At 35.9% G+C, this 20,229-nt stretch overlaps 1 protein-coding gene across 4 annotated transcripts in view; it reads left to right on the forward strand.

The window, feature by feature from the left end:
- Positions 1-20,229, forward strand: part of LOC149080246 (DNA (cytosine-5)-methyltransferase 3A-like) — a 187,917-nt gene that overhangs the window by 113,933 nt on the left and 53,755 nt on the right. For 3 of the 4 annotated variants that reach the window (XM_089239331.1, XM_089239332.1, XM_089239333.1), the window contains 2 exons: positions 14,671-14,725; positions 19,661-19,829. In XM_089239331.1, the coding sequence (XP_089095457.1) occupies positions 14,671-14,725; positions 19,661-19,829 (224 nt within the window). The remainder of the gene's footprint in view (positions 1-14,670; positions 14,726-19,660; positions 19,830-20,229) is intronic. The other variant, XM_089239334.1, reaches the window with a different exon arrangement.

Here is a 20,229-nt window from a genome sequence, read left to right on the forward strand (position 1 = left end):
TCCTCTCGCTTGCTGGATCCAGATGGTTTTTGATCTTTCACTTTGAAATCTTACAATAATTGGCTTAGGTTTCTTATTGTTCTGCGTTGGAACTCTGTGTGCACTTTCTATTATAGTTTCTTGTTGAATACCCAACTTTGTTTTCACTTTTTGAAGTATTTCATCAACATTTCCATTCTCCATTTCAGGAATTCCATTGATCTCTACATTGTTTTTTCTGCTTCTTGTTTCAATGTCATTCATTCTTTGTTTCAGTTCTTTAAGTTCAGTCTTCAAATTTTCGTTCACTAATTTAATTTCCTCGTTTTTCTCTGTTAGATGTACCACTATTTTTTTCACATTCTCTAATTTTTGACCAATGTCATCCATACACCCCAAATTGAATTCGATTGCTTTGAACACATTTTGTATATCATTCTCCAGATGTTTTTGTGTCTTGACAATTTCCTGTGTTGCTTGCTTGGTGGTATTTCTCATTTCTTGCTTCAGCTCTATTTTCAGTTCTCTTATCATATTGTCAAAATTTTTGAAGTTGCTGTCTGATTCACTATCTTTGCTGGTTTTTTCTTGTCCTTGATTTGCTGTGACACATTTGGTGCAAGTATAATCAGTTTTCTTTGCTTTTGAAATTTTTCTGAACATAGTTTCCTTAACACCTGCACAAACTGGATATATATAATTCACATTGTTTGCGGTAGAAAAATTCACTTTTGTCAATCACTTTATCCTCGCAGGTACCACACTTCAAATCTCCCATTTTGTAACATGGAGAAAAAATTTGGTTGCTAGAGAAAATTAAAAACAGAAAATCACTGTGATACAGGTGAAATTCTTAGTTCAGAATGGGGTTTCTAGATGGCAGCACATGCACTACATAGATGATAATAATCACGTTGCTTTGTTTATGTATTTTTAATATTTTTCTATTTTAGAAATACCATAATTAGCTGTTAAAACATATTTTATAAAAACATGTTATTTTTCCTACCTTTTAACCTTGATATCTAATGTAAAAGGATAATTCATTAATTAATCATAAAAAATTGGGAGCTCGTAAATGACACGTGTGTAATTATTTGACATACACATTACACACATTTCAATTGTTAGAAACATTATTTATTTCACATTTTTCTCAATTTTTTAAAATTTCATTTGCCCTGTTGTGAGCTGCCCCCATTACTGCACAAAATCATATCATTTTTAATTTGGATTTCATTGACAATGTCCACGTGAGTCACCTGGGTTCCCCACCAGTATGTCCTTATCAACATTCTCATAATCTTGAAAAGAAAATTCAAGAGCAATCACTCTATTTTGCATCAGGTGAATCCAAGTTTCATCATCATGTCAATTGGAAGCAAAATGTTTGGTTTCCTAGGGCTTATCTTCTCATTGAATTCTCTCAACCATCCATGTTTTTTTTCTTTGCTGTGTATGATACAGGAAGTTTTCCACCTTTATAAAGCATCATGGATTTTTCAATTTTCCTATGAGGAGAATCTTTCTTTTATCACTTCCATCCATACTTGTACATACCAATGTTCAATGCGCCATCACATACGACAAAAGTGGTTCGTGGCACGTTGGAAGCACTCAGCTGGGAAGTTCTACTTCATGCGGCTTACTCACCAGACTTGGCTCCTTCCGATTACCACTTGTTTGCATCGATGGGTCATGCACTTGCTGAGCAGCGCTTTGATTCGTACAAAGATGTGAAGAAATGGCTCAATGAATAGTTTGCAGCAAAAGGGAAAGATTTTTACTGGCGTAGTATTCACAAATTGCCCGAAAGATGGAAAAAATGTATAACAAGCAATGGAACATTTGTAATAATCATCACACATGACCAGCAAAATAATTCAGCGGTCAAAGCCGTCCGGATGGGAAGGGGAACTGACAAGCAATGTATATGCTCCGTGTGTTTTTGTGTATGTGATGGTTTTCTTGATTTAAATAAAGTGATAATACAACATGGTGGCAGCGGTAAAAGGCCATAACCACAAAGTAGCATCAGAGAAAAAAAATGTTTTGATACACATCAAGTAGATGAAAATCAGTATTTGCAAGGAACTTTCAATCTGAAAAGTAAACATGGCTGATCCAGAACACTTTCCTTTTGCCATTCCAGCAATATAGATGAACCAGCCGGACAATTTTACATTTTCAATACCTGCAAACTGGTCAAGATGGATAACTCACTTCCAGAGATTTTGTATAGCTTCTGGGCTCTCCACCAAGACGGGAGAATAGCAGGTAAACTCGCTGATTTTTTTTAATATTATGGGTGAACAAGCCGAGGACATTTACACTTCTTTCAAGTTGGCTGACACTGAAAGAGGAAACTATGAATTTGTTGTGAAGAAGTTTAGTGATCATTTCATTGTTAAAAAGAATACAATTTTTGAATGAGCACAGTTCAACAAACGTGTGCAGCAAGAAGGAGAATCAGTAAACAACTTCATTACTGCTTTATACAACCTTCCTGTACATTGTGATTATGGAGAATTGCATGATCAACTCATACGTGATCGTATTGTTGTTGGTAATCGAGATAAACCTCTGAGTGAACGGTTGCAAGTGGATGCCGAACTTACACTAATAAAAGCGGTAGAACAAGTTAGGCTTAGTGAAGCAATCAAGCAGCAATAAACTCAATGAAACGGAAACCGTTGTTCCTATACATGCAATGTCTTCAAGAAAATCTGATCACTTTCAATATCAAAAGTCTGGTGTGAAAAATAAACCAAAGAGCAAGAACTTTTCAGATTCCCAATATTCTGAGACATGCAAATGTTGTGGCAAGCAGAAACATGAGAGAAGATTATGTGTGTCCAGCTAGAGATGCCAAATGTTTTAAATGTTCGAAATTGGGACATTTCAGAAATGTTTGTTTAGCAAAGAAACCAAACCAGCATTCAAAAATTTCGTTCTTGGGTCATATTCAAGACAACACAAACCAGGATTGGACAGTTTTTGTCAATATTATGAATAAGAAATTGTAATTTCGACTAGATAGCGGAGCAGATCATACAGTAATACCTGCAACTTTGTATCACAAGATGTTTCAGAAATTGAATTTGAAACCAGCTGATAGACCTCTCTGTGGTCCAGATAACACTCTGTTAAAAGTGCTCGGTATGTTCGAAGCGCCTCTGAGCTATGTAAACAAGAAATTCACTGAAGAAATCTATGTCACCGATGGCTTGAAAAACTGTCTTCTTGGGAAACCAGCTTTGATATCCTTTGGTTTAGGACCCAATATAAGTGCTGTTCAATGGATTACTGCAATAGATCCGTAAAAAGAGTTTCCTGAACTGTTCGAAGGACTTGGATTCATGAAGGGATGCTATTCCATGTGCAGTAATATCGCCAAGACCAGTACCTATACCTCTTTTGAAAAAGACAGAAATCGAGATAAAAAGGATGGTCGAACAAAAAGTCATAACTCCAGTCACCGAGCCAACAGAGTGGTGCTCTCCTGTTGTCATAGTGCCCAAAAGTGATGGAAAGGTGAGCATTCATGTGGATCTGATCGAGCTGAACAAAAATGTTCTATGGGAATTACATCCCTTACCCAAAGTGGAATACACACTGAATCTCTTATCTGGTGCTAAAGTGTTCTCAAAACTGGATGCAAATTCAGGATTCTGGCAAATCCCATTGGATGAAAAATCATCTTATCTAACAACATTTATTACTCCATTTGGAAGATTCAGATTTCTTAGACTGCCCTTTGGAACCTCTTCGTCTCCAGAACTTTTCCAAAGAAGAATGATACAAATTCTGAAAAACACAAGTGGAATAGTTTGTCATATGGATGACATACTAGTGTGTGGGTCTACTCAAGAAGAGCATGATATGAGATTGAGAGAAGTTTGCCAGAACCTGAAGGATGTTCATTTGACTTTGAACAAAGAAAAAAAAATGTATCTTCTCAACGAGCAAAATTAAATTTCTTGGCCACATCATTGATAGCCAAGGAATTCACCGAGATGATGAGAAAATCATTGCTATCAAGGAGTATAAGTCACCAACAAATAAGAAAGAACTGAAACAGATGTTGGGCATGGCGAATTACTTGGCTCGTTTTGTTCCAAATTATGCACAAGTGCTTTCTCCTCTAACTATGCTTCTCAGTAACAAAATAGATTTTGCCTGGGATATACCTCAGAGCAAAATGTTTTTCTCAAATGGAAGGAGATACTGTCATCTGATCCTGTTTTGAAAATCTTCAATCCCAACCAGGAATCCATAATTACTGTTGATGCATCTTCTTATGGCTTGGGAGCCACCTTATGCCAAAAGCAAGATGATGGTCAGATTGGTGTTATTGCCTATGGTTCCAGAACTTTAACCACAGCTGAGACTTGATACGCCAAAATCGAAAAGGAAGCCTTAGCTATTGCATGGGGTTGTGAGAAATTTAAGGATTACCTAACAGGAACTCATTTTAAGATAGAGAGTGATCATAAACCTCTTGGATCATAAACCTTTGGACAACTTGTCACCAAGGCTACAAAGGATCAAATTGAGGATGATGCGATACTCTGTGACATAGTTCACATTCCAGGAAAGGAACTGTATGCAGCAGACGCTTTATCCAGGAGTCCTCAAGTGTATCCAAACAAGACAAATGAATTGGAAGACGAAATAGATGCATATGTTCACAAATGGTTAGAGACTCTACCAGCTTCATTGAAAAGACTGGAAGAACTGAAAGAAGCACAACTTGCTGACGAAGTTTGTCAGAAACTTTCATCATATACAATGACAGGATGGCCTGCAAAGGAAGATGTTGATTCCTTTTGTCTACCTTTCTGGCAACATCGTTACAAAATCTCCATTCAAGATGGGATAGTGATGAGAGGCTCTAGAATCATCATTCCTCGATCACATCAAAGGGAAGTTCTAAATCAGATTCACGAAGGTCATCTTGGAATTAAAAAATGCAGAGCTAGAGCCAGATGTTCTGTCTATGGGCCTGGAATAAGTAAAGAAATAGAAGAGAAGGTAAAAAATTGCACGGCTTGTATCCAAGAATCTAAGTACAGGCACCAACCTCTCATTCCAACACCATTTCCTGAGAGACCATGGGAGATGATTGGTATGGACTTGTTCAAGTACAATAATTCATGGTATCTTCTTTTAGCTGACTACTATTCTCGTTTTTCTGAAATTGCAAAACTTGATAGACTGACAGCTGCTTAAATCATAAACCATTGCAAGTCTATATTCGCTCGATATGGCATTCCAGATATTGTTCGATCAGACAATGGGCCTCAGTTTGATCCAGTGCGAACATTGGAATTTCAAACGTTTTCTAAAAAGGGTATGGATTCACACACATTTCTAGTAGCTCAAAGTAATGGACTGGTTGAGTTGGCAGTTAAAACAGTTAAAATGCTGATTAAGAAGTCGGAAGATCCATACATTGCTTTGATGGCATATCATCCAACTCACCTAGAAAACGGATTCAGTCTAGCAGAGTTATTAATGGGTAGAAGGATTAAAACAACTTTGCCAATAGCTAAAGGTCAATTGCAACCACAAGCAGTGGATAGAGAAACCATTGAGATCAAGGAAGAAAGAAGAGTCAAAAGACAGTGCCAAAACTACAACCAAAGACATGGGGTGAGAGATCTCAAGAAATTACAGGAAGGAGAAGATGTATGGATAACTGACAGAAGAGCTACTGGTGTAGTACTAAAAAAGGCTTCATTGCCAAGATCTTATCTGATTAAGTTGGGAAATAACATCTATAGAAGAAATAGGAGACATCTAATCCCATCACCAAATTTCCACCCAGAGGAAGAAGAATTGGACTTTTCTTCATTAGAACACTGTCCTGCAGCCACTCCATCGAATTTGAGTGACAACTCAGCTGTCAGGGTACCTTATGTCACTAGAAGTGGGAGGATTGTTCATCCCCCTAATAGGCTCAACCTATGAAAAAAAGAGGGGGGAGATGTGTAATAATCATCACACATCACCAGCAAAATAATTCAGTGGTCAAAGCCGTCCGGATAGGAAGGGGAACTGACAAGCAATGTAAATGTATATGTTCTGTGTGTGTTTGTGTATGTGATGTTTTTCTTGATTTAAATAAAGTGATAACACAACAGAGCATACTTTGAATAAAGCACTTTTTATCATTCTTCCGAATTTAACGTGGTTTTTCTTTTGAAAAAAAATCTGCCTTTCATACTTGTACACCTGATATGCAGATATGGTAGCTTTTCATTTTTGCTGTCTGTCACAGTGGCATAGTCAAGTTTTTGTTGGTTGGGGGGAAAGGTCTCCTTTTTTCTGCTCCTGATTTAGGTACAAATTTAGAAAGTACTTTAAATTTCTATAAATAAAAGCCAAATTAAATTTATTTTCCATTTTTGTTGATCTTCAAAAAAATCAAAATAATTAATTTAAACATACAAATTTTTAGGGGAGGTGGAAAACAAAACAGAATCACATAGGAATGTATGACCGAAAATCCCAACCTGATTAACTGGAGGATAAACGAAGGTGCAGAAATGACAAGCCAATAATGGATGGAAAAACACTTCTTTTAGTGATACTTTCAGTACATGTACACATTAAGTTTCACAAGTTCTTACCATCCACAGTTATGCAGAATTTTTTTTTTTTTTGATACAATCCTATGCGATTCTGTGTTTTTTCTACTTCCCCTAAAATGTCTGTACGTTGAGTTTTGAATCGCCCTGTATACTTCATACACTTGTACATATACAAACTTCAATGCCCAAAAAAGTGGCTGGAAAAAGATTGAAATTTGATGTTAAAAAAATAAAGTTAAAATGTATAAATTAGTGAGTGATAGTTAGTTATATTAATGAGATTAGAAAGTTTATAGCAAAAATATCATATCGCATTATTGCACTCTTTTTTTCATAATGTTACGCTCTTATCATTAAGTTAAATATCATGCACTGTTGGATGAAGACACATATGGCACATAATTGGCACTAAGAGCCAAAAAAGTTTGGAAATACTGCTTGACAATTTCAAACGAATTGGTGCATGCCAAAAGTGTCGCGTTTATATGTGTGTCATTAATGTATTCAAGACTGTTAGAGGTGTTTCAAGTGTTCGAAATGAAACCATCCATCTTCTGAATTGAAGTGCAATTGGTTGTTGTGAATTGATTTAATATCAATTGAAATAATTTTTATGTTGGTGGGCTGCCTGTTTTGTATGGAGAGATTTTTTGAAGGGAAAGAGGAAGGTCTGCTTGCAGTGCTGTCTTAATGTACGGGGCCTACCCAGGCACAACCCTGTGCCAGTGCTGTCTTGAACGCATCATGGGGGGGCCGCTGGGCCAACTGATTTTTCTGAGGCCTTACCTGGCAAATTCTCAAATTTGAACCAGATTTCATTTTGGTAAGGCCCCTCTTCTCTTGAGGCTCTGCACCATGCCCGGGTGGGCCTATTCATCAAGATGGCACTGCCTTGGGCCTCAAGTGTGTAAGGAACGTGATACTTGAATTTGATGCTATGATTTTCAAGATAAAGCATAGACATTTATCAGCAGGTGCTTTCAGCTAATTTAGGACCCCAAAATATCACTTTTCCTGAGGGGCCCCATGGTGCTGTTATGACAGCCTGTCTGTTTAAAATTGGAAAACATAAGCAAGAATTATGCAGTATATGGGCATTTGTTTTTGGTGAAATTGTGGGGCGCATTTCAGAAAAAATTGGGGGGGGGGGAAATGAAAATATAGCAAGGGGAATGGCATAGACTAATGAGTCCTTGATTTCCTCATTCTGTGACAAAAAAGATCCTCGAATAAGTACTACTAAAAACACTGATCTAGATAAGCTTATGAGAGAGTAGACTCAACATTTTGCATACTTCTTTCTCTGATACAGTATATGTACAGTATGTCCAACTGCTTTGCTACATAATTTATATTGTTTCTGAAATACATGGTGAAGCGCAAGACTAGTTTTAAAAGACCTGTGGGGCGTATGTAAATTTTTGTGCTGTGACATGCACATCTGGCACTGCAGTTCACTTGCATATAAACTGGAAGGCAACCTGGAAGCACCGCTGCTGTCTCGCTCTTCCTCTTTATATACAGTACTGAAATTTCTCATTCTTACTGCATTTTCTAACTTTGCACTACATTCAGATGCTCTGTCTCAGTGGTTCTCAACCGTCCTCCATGGAACCTTTAGGGCTTCATGTGCACTTTCCCAGGGCACCGCAGCGACTCAGGGAAGATAACATAAATTGGTACGTTTGATAGATAAATTTAAAAAAAAGAGGGCTACAGGGTTCCGCCATAAAAATTTTACACAAAAAATGGCTTCTTGAGTCAAACAGGGGTCTGTTATAGAAATTATATATTCAGGGCTCCCACTCGTCCTACTTTTCCTACTTTTTTGTAAAATGTCTTTCTTTCATCCTACTTTCTCGGTTTTGTCCTACTTTCTAGTTTTTGTCCTACTTTTCCTATTTTTTTACTAAATCCTATCGACAAAATTTGTGTAATTGATTTTAATTGAGCAGGAAATTATTGATATATTGCCAAATATAACAAATGCTGGAGGATTCAATTAATGATTCTGCCAAAGCAGAAATTGTATCATTTTTAAGGTAATTTAGAGGCGGGGGGGGGGGTATGTGGACCATTTGATTGATTAATTTTTCATTTGCTTAGTTTGAGGGTTCAACAAGTATAGTAGTCATTAAAAACTTCTGTCTGGATGGAAAAATAATTTTGTATTTATTACTTCGTGGTCTTGGACAGTAACTTTCATCATTCAAAATTATGGTGTAAATAGGTGAAACAACAGTTTTCATTTCAAAGCAGTTGGATACATAGGCCTATTCTAGGTTTGGTGATTCTGATGCTACCCAATAGCATTCAGTTGTCTTCTGTATTTTTAAGGCATGAACAGACATAAACAATATTTACAATGCTCAGCAAAGAGCTAGAAATAGAAGTGCTTCATTTGTCAAAAATGATTACACTGGCATTGAACAGTAAAATGTGAACAAAACAGAAAAATTTAAAAAATGATGAGCAACGTAGTAAAACTATCTGGTTCACCTTGCCTTATATATGGATCTTGTAATTTACACATTTTGCATTGTGCTTTCGAAAGTGGTCTCAAAGGTTCCTCATTCTTAAAAAATGTACGTCTTCAAAATTTGGTGTGCCTTGTCGAAGAGAGTTGACAAGCTCGTCACTTTGGAAGACTCCAAAAAAGAATGTAATATATATGAGGAGAGATAGCAAAGAATTATCTGTGGTTGCTAGTGCACTGTTTTGGCCAAAAATTGGTTTTGTAACCAGGTCATTTGTCATTTTGTTTTAGCTTGACTGAAATAGTGCTAGGGAAAAAAAAAGTTAATTCAAAATTTAAAAAAAAAATTAAATTATTTAAATTTTTTTTTTCGCAAAAAAATTGTTTTAGGGATTTTTTTCCATTATGCTATGATTATGTTGTCTAAGGGGGTTACCCTCCCCCATCCTACTTTTTAGTCCTGCGTTTTCCTACGTTTTCTCATTTTTTGAGTGGGAGCCCTGTATATTGAAAAGGGCTTCGTGAGTCAAAAAGGTTGAGAACCGTTGCTCTATCTTAAGATAATCCATGAATGAGGATTGCATCACATATGTGGTGGTGGTCAGTGCTGTCTTAACGCATGGGCCCTGGGGCCTCGGAAAAATGAGAAGTAGTTGAATTTTTTCGAGAATTTCCCAGGTAGGGCCTCAGAAAAATGACTTGGCCCGTGATGTTCTTAAGACGGCCCCAGTGGTAATTCATTATCTCGCATGCTTTTTCTATTCACTAAGAAGCACCAACAGTAGTGACTTCACTGTCATGCTAAGGGCAGGTAGTCTTATAATCCAAAAAGACATCAGCTGCTCTTAAAGGACAATGTCCAGTGTGCTAGTAGTTAATTACCTCAGACACATTCATTTTCTTTCCATAGGAAGCAGCACATCTCGTACTGTATATTACCACCAGGCTTAACATTGAATTTTTTTCACATATGTTCAGTATCACCCCCAGATAATAAAGGTTCAACCATATAGTAGTAAAAGCTGGAAATTAGTCAGTTCATCAAGTGAGCGGTGATCCCTGTCTAAATAATTTTCAATCAGAAATTCCTTGGAATATGGACTGGGTTAGGATGTACAGTAGTAAGTGATCTATGAAGAATAATCGGGTATATGCTGGGTGAAATTAAAGTTCTGATTCCAAAACACTAATAAGAACACTATCATTTCCATTCTGTGAGCGAATTTCCAATGTGTTGGATGAATACAGCATCTTCAATATGTTGCATTTTAAAGTATTTTTTCCCCTATGCCATACAAAATTCCCTTGCTTCAGGAATATTCATGCAAATTTTCTAGTCAGTCTAACCAGTGGTTCTTATTTTACAGTGTTTTGAAATTGCAACTTTAGTTATAATCACACTCTGTACATCGTAAACCATCACTAATTAATCTGCATTAATTATGCTTCATTAAACACATTGTATTTGCCTAGTTTTTATCAGTTTTTGTAAAATAGCCTTCCTAATTAAGCATATTGAAAGTAACAGGAGAAAATATCTTTACTATATAGGGTTAATAAGAATTTTCAAACAAAATAATTCCTTGAGTTGAGCTAAAATACTTAAATTGCAAAAGTTGGTTTTTTATTATTAAAATTTAAAAAATATTTATATAGATTAATTAATATGGGAATTGTGTTAATTACATTAATAAACATTTTATTTTAATTATTAAAATTTTTAATGTTTTTTCAGAAATTTTATTGTTTTTGATGTAAATGCTATTAAAACCAAAAAGAAACAGTTTAAACGAAAAAACCCCGTTTTTTTTTATTGGTTAAAAAAGGGTTTTTTTTCCAATTCTGGTTCTGCAACATCAATTGTGCCATTGTAAACTGTGTGAGTGCTTGCTCCTCGTTATGCTGCAGCCTATTGAGGTGATCGTAAGTGCATGTGTGTACATTTTCATTTTTGTTACTATTACCGCATCTTTCTGCTCCCTAAAATTTTTTTTTGTAAACATAATTTCATAATTATACAAGATTTTATTTCAATTTTTAGATTATGTATTTGAATATATTAGAATTTTTTTTTAATTTATACATGGCGCGCACACAAATGTTTTTTGAATTGTGATGGCAAATCTCTCAAAATTATGAGCCTTCTGAATTGGCAAAACTGGTTTTTATACCATCGCCCTTTTAGCTTGGGAATCCAAATCTGTATTTTTACTGGTTGGAATTGTCATTTGAAGTTTCTGGTATAACTAAAGGCTCAACTAAATTTCATTGTCTTGTCTCTGTTCTTGAGCCAGAACTTCTTCATGAATGATTGTTGTAAAACCCACCTGTCAAACACATGTACTACAACCTAAAAAATAGAATCATTACCTAGTTTCCCAATTCTGAAACATAATTCTTGGGGCAATTTACGTAAATGACATCTTGGTGACAAAAATCTATATTGTTGATCAAGATGCGAAATCTCATTGGAAAAAACTTTGGCAAAGTTTTAAAGAAAATTTGGTTGCAAAGATTACTCTATACGCAACAGATTTTGTTTATTAGTGATCAAGATTTATCTAAATTAGCTATTATGGCTGACAGAATAAATGAGGTGGTGTCCAATTTGGATATTGTGATCCTTATCGCTAGGATTGAAGACCTTGAAAATCAGTTGCAGCGCTCTCTATCACAATCTCGTTCAAAAGAGCGATATAGAAATTGATCATTATGAAGAAAATGATTGTGTTGATATGATTTGAATTTTGGCATTAAAGATAAGAAATGTACTGGCTTTTGTCAGTTTAACGAACTTCAAAATATGAAAAACTGAGTGGCTCATCGTTAGCGGCGATGCACGATGTTAGCCTCCAGCAAAGTAGTAGTAGGGATTAATATTCTTGTTGATATTGGGGCTATAATATCAGTTTTGCCTTATTCTGATCTCAAAAAGCCAGCTCGTGATTTTGCCCTTTTTGCCGCAAATGGGAGCAAAATTTCAACATATGGGACAAAAACTTGACCATTGACATTAGTTTATGACATCAATTTACTTGGCCTTTTGTTTTAGGGTACTGTAAATAGAGCAATTTTAGGTGTGGATTTTCTGAAACATTTCAAAATTCTTGTTTATTCAAATAAAACCTATTTAATTGACAGCACTACAACATGTGGCATGGCTGAGGGCATTTCATTTTGTTCTACAATTGGAATAACAGTTTCTAATGATGTAGATTTTCATGAACTAGTCCCAGCCATGTCAAATGTTCAAGTGCTTTTTGTGTGTCAAAATTTCCCGGTATCAACCAACCATCATTTAAGAATGGAAATGTTTATCATGATATAGTTCATCAAATTCAAACTTGCGATCCTCCTACTTATTGTAAATCAAAATGTATCTTACCTGAGAAATTAAAAATCACTCAAAAACAATTTGACCTAATGATTGCAGAAGTTGCCCTTGGGCTAGTCCATTGCACATGGTTCCCAAACGCTCTTGTGGTTGTCAGCCATGTGTGTATTACCGCAGGTTGAATAGTGTCACTTTGCTTGATCGTTGTCCAGTCCCACACATTCGGGACTTTACATATGATCTTCATGGTAAAAAAAAATTCTACCATTGCATTGGTCAGGGCTTATAACCAAATTCCTATTCACCCTGATGATGCACCAAAAGCTGCAATCATTACGCCATTTGGTCTTTTTGAATTTACAACTGTTACATTTGGACTGTAATGATGGTCAAATGGTTCAAAATTTATCAGGTTTTGAGAGGTCTTGATTTTTGTCATAGTTACATTGATGATATTTTAGTTTCTTCTAAAGATGAAAATGGACACATTGAACACTTTAAAATATTATTTCAGCATTTATCTGATTAAGATGTCATAAATGCTAATAAGTGTTTTCGAAAAATCAAAAGGCCAGTTTCTTCAATATTTGGTATCTGCAGATGGAATTAAGCCACTTCCAGAAAAGGTTTAAATTATACAAAATTTTCCAAAACTTTGAACTGTTCTAGAGCTGAGACTTTTTTGGCAAAACTGTCAATTTTTATTGCAGATTCATTCTGAATACTTTTCGTTTCAAGCTTTTTTGAATAATTGCTTGAAAGGTGACAAAATTCCAATGCACTGGAAAACCGTAACCTCCAAAGTTTTGGAGATAAGTAAAACTGAAATTGCACAGGCAGCACTGTTGGCTCACCCTGTACCTTCAGCTCTGTTAACGCTTAATGTTGACACCTTCTCTATTGCTTTCGGTGGTTCTCTGCACCAATTTGTCAAAAATTCTTGGCAAGTTGAAAATTCTTTTTCTCAGTTTTTTTTTCCCCATGGAAACTCACAACAACTGTGTCATAATAGCACTTATGCTAGGAAACTTCTTGCTGCCTATGCTTGAATTCGATATTTTCAATACATGTGTGCGCGCATGCTTGAAGGCAGATCTTCACAATTCTTACTGGCCAGAGTTCACTTTCTCATGCATTCCAACAGAAGCTGGGCTTCTCAAAGAAGTCCCATCAGCTTGACTTCATTAGATAATTCACAACTGATGTACGTCATGTTTCGGGACTGAAAAATATAGTTACCAATGCATTTCATCATTGAAACTATTGAGAGTCCAATTCTCAAGGCTGGACTTTGGTGGGTCGCAAAATGGTGGCATCCATTAAGAATTTAATAGCTTCCCAACTATAATGCTTCTATATAATGTAACTGCAAATGTTCACTTACACATATATTGAAGTACATTCCATAAAATATGTATATTCAATCAACATTCTTATTAAAAATAACACTGTAGCTAAAACAAAATGTAAAAATATGGCATCTTAACCCCTTCAAGTATAGGCGTTTAGCAGTAAATTGGGATGATACACAGTACGAAGATTTTCAACAGCTGGCTGTTAGGAAGACAAATTTTGGAAAGAGGAAAAGAAAAGAGTTGGAAAGTAAGTTTTCTCTTTTTCCAAAATTCATCTCCATATAACAGCCAGTTGTGAGATACCTTCGCATGTATAGTGGAGAGTGATGTCATCCTTTCATAAGTCGCTATCTGGTGGCAGCATCAGCAGTTGTGGGCTTGGCCTGAGTTAGGTCCGGCCGTCCATGTACGGTGCCTTTCGGTGCACACGAGCTCCAAGGAAAGATTGAGAGATTTGTTGCCTTTGTAGTCTAGTGGTCTAGGGCATTCAGTCGGAAAGTGAAAGAATGTGGGTTCGATTCCCTGCAAAGGCAGTTGAATTTTATCTTTCCAAAATTCATCTTCTTAACAGCCAGTTGTTAAAAACCTTCATATGTATAGCAGAGAGTGACGTCACCCTTTCATGATATACAATACCCTAGATAAAACTACAAAACTAGTATTCTCTGCATATAGGAAAGAAAAAGATTAAGAAGCAGATTTTCTATTTCCCCCCTACCAGTGACATTTTCCATATATAAATGCAAATACAAATCCCATGTACTCATCTATGTGTTAAGAGGCTGATAGCAGAAGATGAAAAACCAGCAAAAATGCATGTTTGCAATACTTCCACAATAAACATCTGTAAATCTGAAATTGTGTAACTGTAGTCAATATTGATGTCCTAAATTTTTTTAATCGAATACTCTTACAATTGTTATGTTTCAGTTGCTTCTGTCATACATGTATTAGATTATGGGCTGCTCCTGGAACTTTTGAAAAGGTGATTTTTTCTTACTTTGATTAATTTTGTCTTTAATAGAGGAATAATGTTTCGTTCACTCAAATTTATTCAATGTTGTTGGAAAATGAAATATGCATGTAACGCATTCAGACAAAACCATTCGCCAATGCCATGAATCAAATAAATGAAGAGTAATATAAATTATTAATCATTTTTAGATTTTCATTACAAAAAATAAGTCTGCGTTTGTAGCGATAGAGCTAGAGATTCAGGTTTCCCCCATCCGAAATTTAAAAAAATGATCAATAACGCCTACATGAAATAGCATGATTGAGTCTATCCCTCTACCACTTTAGTCCCCCTTCAAAAAAAATTTCTAGTTATGGCCCTGTAAAGACATATATTTCATCTTATAAACGCCTGCTTTTTACACTATATATTGTGAATTAAAATGACGAACTTCCAGGAGTTGTATTAAGAAAATGAAGCTCTTCCTACAGGGTCACAACTGGGGGGGGGGGACAGGCAGATTTAATGCCCAAGATGCTGGACCAAAGGGGGGTGCAAATTTCAACTTTTAACCTCTCCAATATTTGGAGGGAGTGCCAAAATATGTTCTTGCCCCGGCTAGCCAAGCATGTTGTTTTGACCCTGTCTTCCTATATGTTGCTGAAGACTAGTTAGGTGCTTGCAGATCTGAACATTGTTGTATCTTAGCACACTTAAAACTCCTGTTTTTTGAGAAATCAACCCAAAATAAGGTTGAGAGAATTGTGGTGTGAATTGCCTGTAGGATAGCTTCACTTATTAGTGGAGTCCATGCCACGTCATGTTGTAGCAGTTCTGAGTGCTGCAGCCTTGAGGGGGGAACCTATCCAATATTAGGTGGGTGTACAAGTTTTTCTTTCACTTTAGTGTGTAACGGGTGAGTAAAAGGACTTGGAAGTTTATCAATCTCTGTTTTAGCATTTGCTGATGTTCTTTTCTGATGCTTAGTAAATAAACCATTACAATTGAAGAGTATGCTGAGGTAATTATGTTTATTTACCATGTCAATTTCCTTGCCCTTATAAAACCATCTAAAGGAGTTAGATACTATAAAACAGGGGGAATAGAAATGAAACTTTGTAAAAGCACAAACATATTCCTGTATTATATTCACAAAATAATTTTCCATTATCATGTTAGCCAACTGAAAAATAAATTGGGAACGGAAATTCTTTTGTGAATATGAGAATATGTGTGTTTGTACAAGCACAAAGTTTCATTTCTATTCACCCCGTTCTACTGTATAGTTCATATCCCTTTAAAAATATCTTTTTTCATAAGGTCGATCTCCATTCTGGTATAAGTTCAGCAAAAGATTCTAAATAGGAAATTGATTTCCGTGGACCAGGGATGCTTAGCCTTTAGGAGAGTGTGGGCCGCTTCACTGGTTTGAAACATGTTGTGGGCCACTAGTTACCTGGAGCAGTGCCGCTGGTCCCTCAGGCAATCTGCGAATATGCCGCAAATCACTTATGTGATATGGAAATGTTTTGCGGGCCACTCTTGAGTGATATGAAACTGCACTGTGAGTCGCTTTGGTGCTCTAGAACCATGCTGCAGGTCACATAAGTTATCTGTAACTATGCAGTGAGTCACTTAAGTGAACTGTGATTTATGCTCTTTGGGTCACTTAAGTGAACTGTGATTTATGCTCTGTGGGTCACTTAAGTGATCTGTAAATACTTAAGTGATGTGCCATTTCTTAAGATTTGTTTTTTAGCAGAGTGGTGTAAAAATTGAGTAGTACATTATCAGTTTTTGATGACTTTCTCTGAAAAGGAGATAAAATATCTTTCATAAAGAAATCCATGACTCAAGTATATGTTGTGAAATTGATCTATAAATCTTTGGGATTGAGCAAAGGAGTGACAGAGGGTGATGATTCTCTGGGTTATTGACCAAGCCTTTTTTATGCAGCGAGTAAATAAGGCTAGTTTCCTAACTTTCAGGTAATGAATTACCATTACAGTCATTTATAATTTTGACAAGATGTTGGATCATGATAGAGGATTTAAAGAACTCGACCAGTATCGCATCATGTATGGATTCAACAGTTGGTAACTTTCTGTAGCTAGAGAAAAAGTTTTAAATCCTAGTCAGATCATAGGTGGAAATAGACTTAAGAGCCTGGGGGGACACGATGATGTCAATTCATATATGCACTAGCTCAGTCGGCTCAGCTTTTGATGCTGTGTGAGGGGTGGAATGCCCCCTTATGAGTCAGATGATGTTCAATTGAGATATCAGTCCCCCGCTCTTGCAATGTGTTAATATAAATGAAATAATTTAAAGTAGAATTATCATGAACTTTAATCCTCTTTTACGGTCTAGTGTGACTGCAACCCTGACCTCAGCAACTTGCGACTCGAAAAGGGAATTTACTCTGTCCCTTGGGGACATCATTTTGGTGTCCCATTCCCCATGATTCTTAATGGAAAAGAGTAAATTCAGCACCCTTTATGGTCCAACACCCAGGGCACCAGACTCCCTGGCCTACCTTAGTTGTGACCCACACCTTCTCAAGTCCACAATGTGTGCACATGTTACCAATATAAAAATACAATCTATCCCCACCAATCTGATTTTTAGCACCCTAGTGTCGCAGTGGTAAGATGTTCATCTTCCACCATGAAGGTTACCGTCAAGGTCCGCGGTTCGAATCCAGGCCATAAAACATCAGAAACAAGTTCTTTACCTACCAAGCCTGGGGGGACCACCCAGTGCCATCTTAACGCATGGGCCCACCCGGGCATGGCCCGGGGACCTCAGGAGAAGAAGGGCCTTACAAAAAATGAGATCTGGTTAAAATTTTCTATAATATCCAAGGTAGGGCCTCAGAAAAACCACTTGGCCCGGGGATCCATAATGCTCTTAAGACAGCCCTGTGACCACCGATAGATGCGTCTTCATTTCCTACCCAACTCCACTGGTTGGAAATTATCCATCTGGTGATATATAACTGGAGCTGGTGTGCCGTAAACTAGTAGAATCCAATCTGAACCCACAATACATGCACAAAATGAATACGCAACAGTTCTGTTGCACAGAATATATTATATTTTGGCAGAGACTCTTGAAATGTTTATTCGATGGCCAAAGGGTGAATTTAGATCTGAACCGGTCCATCATGCACCTGGTCTGCCTGGGGCATTACAGGACATTCTACTTGAAAGCGGGATGTATGGTCTCTGTTGAATATGAGCAATTTAATTTTTCCATTAGTAGTATTATTCTTATTTTGCAAAGTAAATACACTTAGAGCAACACCAATCATTTTTGATTTCTGATGTCCCTAGTTGAAACCTAATGTTGAGCAGTGCATAACTTTATTTTTTATTTTTTTAATTACACAAATACACAACATCTATACAATATACAAACATACAGGGCTGCAACTAGGGGGAAGCAGGTGGGTCTTGTGCCCTGGACTCTGGATTTTAGGGGCACAAAGTTCATTCTGAAACCTCTCCTTCAGCATTACAAGGTGGCCCGGGTGACCAAGCATCTAGTTGCAGCCCTGGAAACATACAGGGTGATCAGCATATAAGCCCTTTTTTCAAAATTAAATATCTCTACAACAAAGATCAATAGAATTATGCGGTAAACGGTACATTTATTAGCAAAACTGTAAGAATGTTGGTTGTACAGAAATTTCAAAAATTTAGTTTTTTTTTTTAATTTTTTAAAATTAAAAAAAAAACAAAACAAAACTGGAGATTTTGGGGATCCGAAAATCCTCATTTGTGTGAAGAGAAACCACTGCATTCGCTTAAAGTTACTGCATGGGCTGCGGTATGTGCCAGAGGCATTATCGGCCCCTTCTTCGTGCGAGAAACGATTACTACTGAACGTTACGTTACAATTTTGGAACAATTTGTCAGCACACATGGCGCATACCGCAGCCCATGCAGTAACTTTAGGCAAATGCAGTGGTTTCTCTTCACACAAATGAGGATTTTCGGAACCCCAAGATCTCCAGTTTTTTTTTTTTTTTTTTTTTAAATTTTAAAAAATTTATTACTAAATTTTCGAAATTTCTGTACAACATTCTTACAGTTTTGCTAATAAACGTACTGTTTACCGCATAATTCTATTGATCTTTGTCGTAGAGATATTTAATTTTGAAATAAGGGCTTATTCGCTGATCACCCTGTATATACATATATAAAAACATATTCATATAAACATATACAACACACACTTTTGATCTCAAGGTACATGAATGATCTTCTAGCAGGTCTATAAGGATTTCTCTGTTTATATCTTTTTAGCAACAGCCTATTATGGTTTGTGTAGGTTGATATTTGTTTAATATAAAGAGAGTATACATGTTTTTTATTTTTATATTTCTGAAACAGAAATTTTACATACAGATGGATTGTTATATTGCATTTTTGTATTATAAATTCTAGACTGGTATTCATAGAAAACATGAATATATTGTTATTGGATCTTATCTTGTTATTTGCATGATTGATTGCATGGTATAGATTCATTATTTTCGGAGCAGTGTATCTATAACTCTTTTGGAATGTTTTATTTGTTAATAAATATTCTGTATTGTTTCCCCGGAATAGTTTTAAGATTCATAATTTTTGCAGATCACATCTTTCAGCATTAAATTTGTATCAGTTTTCTAAGTTGATTTTATAAGAAGTGGAAGCTTCATCTAAACAAATTTTGATAAAACTGGAGGTCGTCTATTTTTAGAATTCTTTTAACATAAAATTTCAAAAGTTTGATTGGACCTTTGCATAGTTGCCTCAATCTTTATTTCTTCCATGTTTTGGCTAGGCGAGACGAGATATTTATTTATTCATGTTTAACACTATGCTATAATTTTTATATTTATAAAATGAAATTTTATATTAATTGCAAAGTTCTATTTAAAAAAAAATATAGATGATATAAGTATTTTACTTGCAGTTAGAATATTTATCACCATGGACTTGCTTTTTTTGCTCTGAATTTGATTCAGAGGTGAATGGATTTATTCGACAAGAAAAGACATGGGATTCACAAATAAGAAATTTATTCCAACATGAAACTTTAAATCCAATAAGAGTCTTGTCTCTTTTTGATGGTATAGGTACTGGTAAGTCTTACCTAGGTTTTTTTTAGTTCTAGTATAATATAATTTCTTCAGTAACTTTTGTTTGCAGTTTAAAAATTGATATAAATTTTTTTCAACTTCTCATCTTTGCTCCATTTGTTAGCATTGTGAAATTAAATCTGGAACTATCATAAACTTCCAAAATGCCATCTTAAACTCTTCCTTTTCATTTTAATGAAATAAGAATTTGCTATATAATAACAATCACCATGGTATCAGGAAAAGGATAGCAATGTCTGATCTTGCTATACCGTACCGTAATAAGCAGTTAATTTTCAATATGTAAGAAATCTGCAAGTGGAAAATGCATTTGTAATGCGATATAGGCATTGAAAAATGTAAAAAGTGTGATGTGCAAAGCAACTGTAATTATATAATGTTC

The sequence above is a fragment of the Pholcus phalangioides genome, unplaced genomic scaffold, assembly GCF_987345545.1.
Source record: "Pholcus phalangioides strain wild (caught in Gottingen) unplaced genomic scaffold, Ppha-v1.0 ptg000011l_1, whole genome shotgun sequence".
Taxonomy (NCBI): domain Eukaryota; kingdom Metazoa; phylum Arthropoda; class Arachnida; order Araneae; family Pholcidae; genus Pholcus; species Pholcus phalangioides.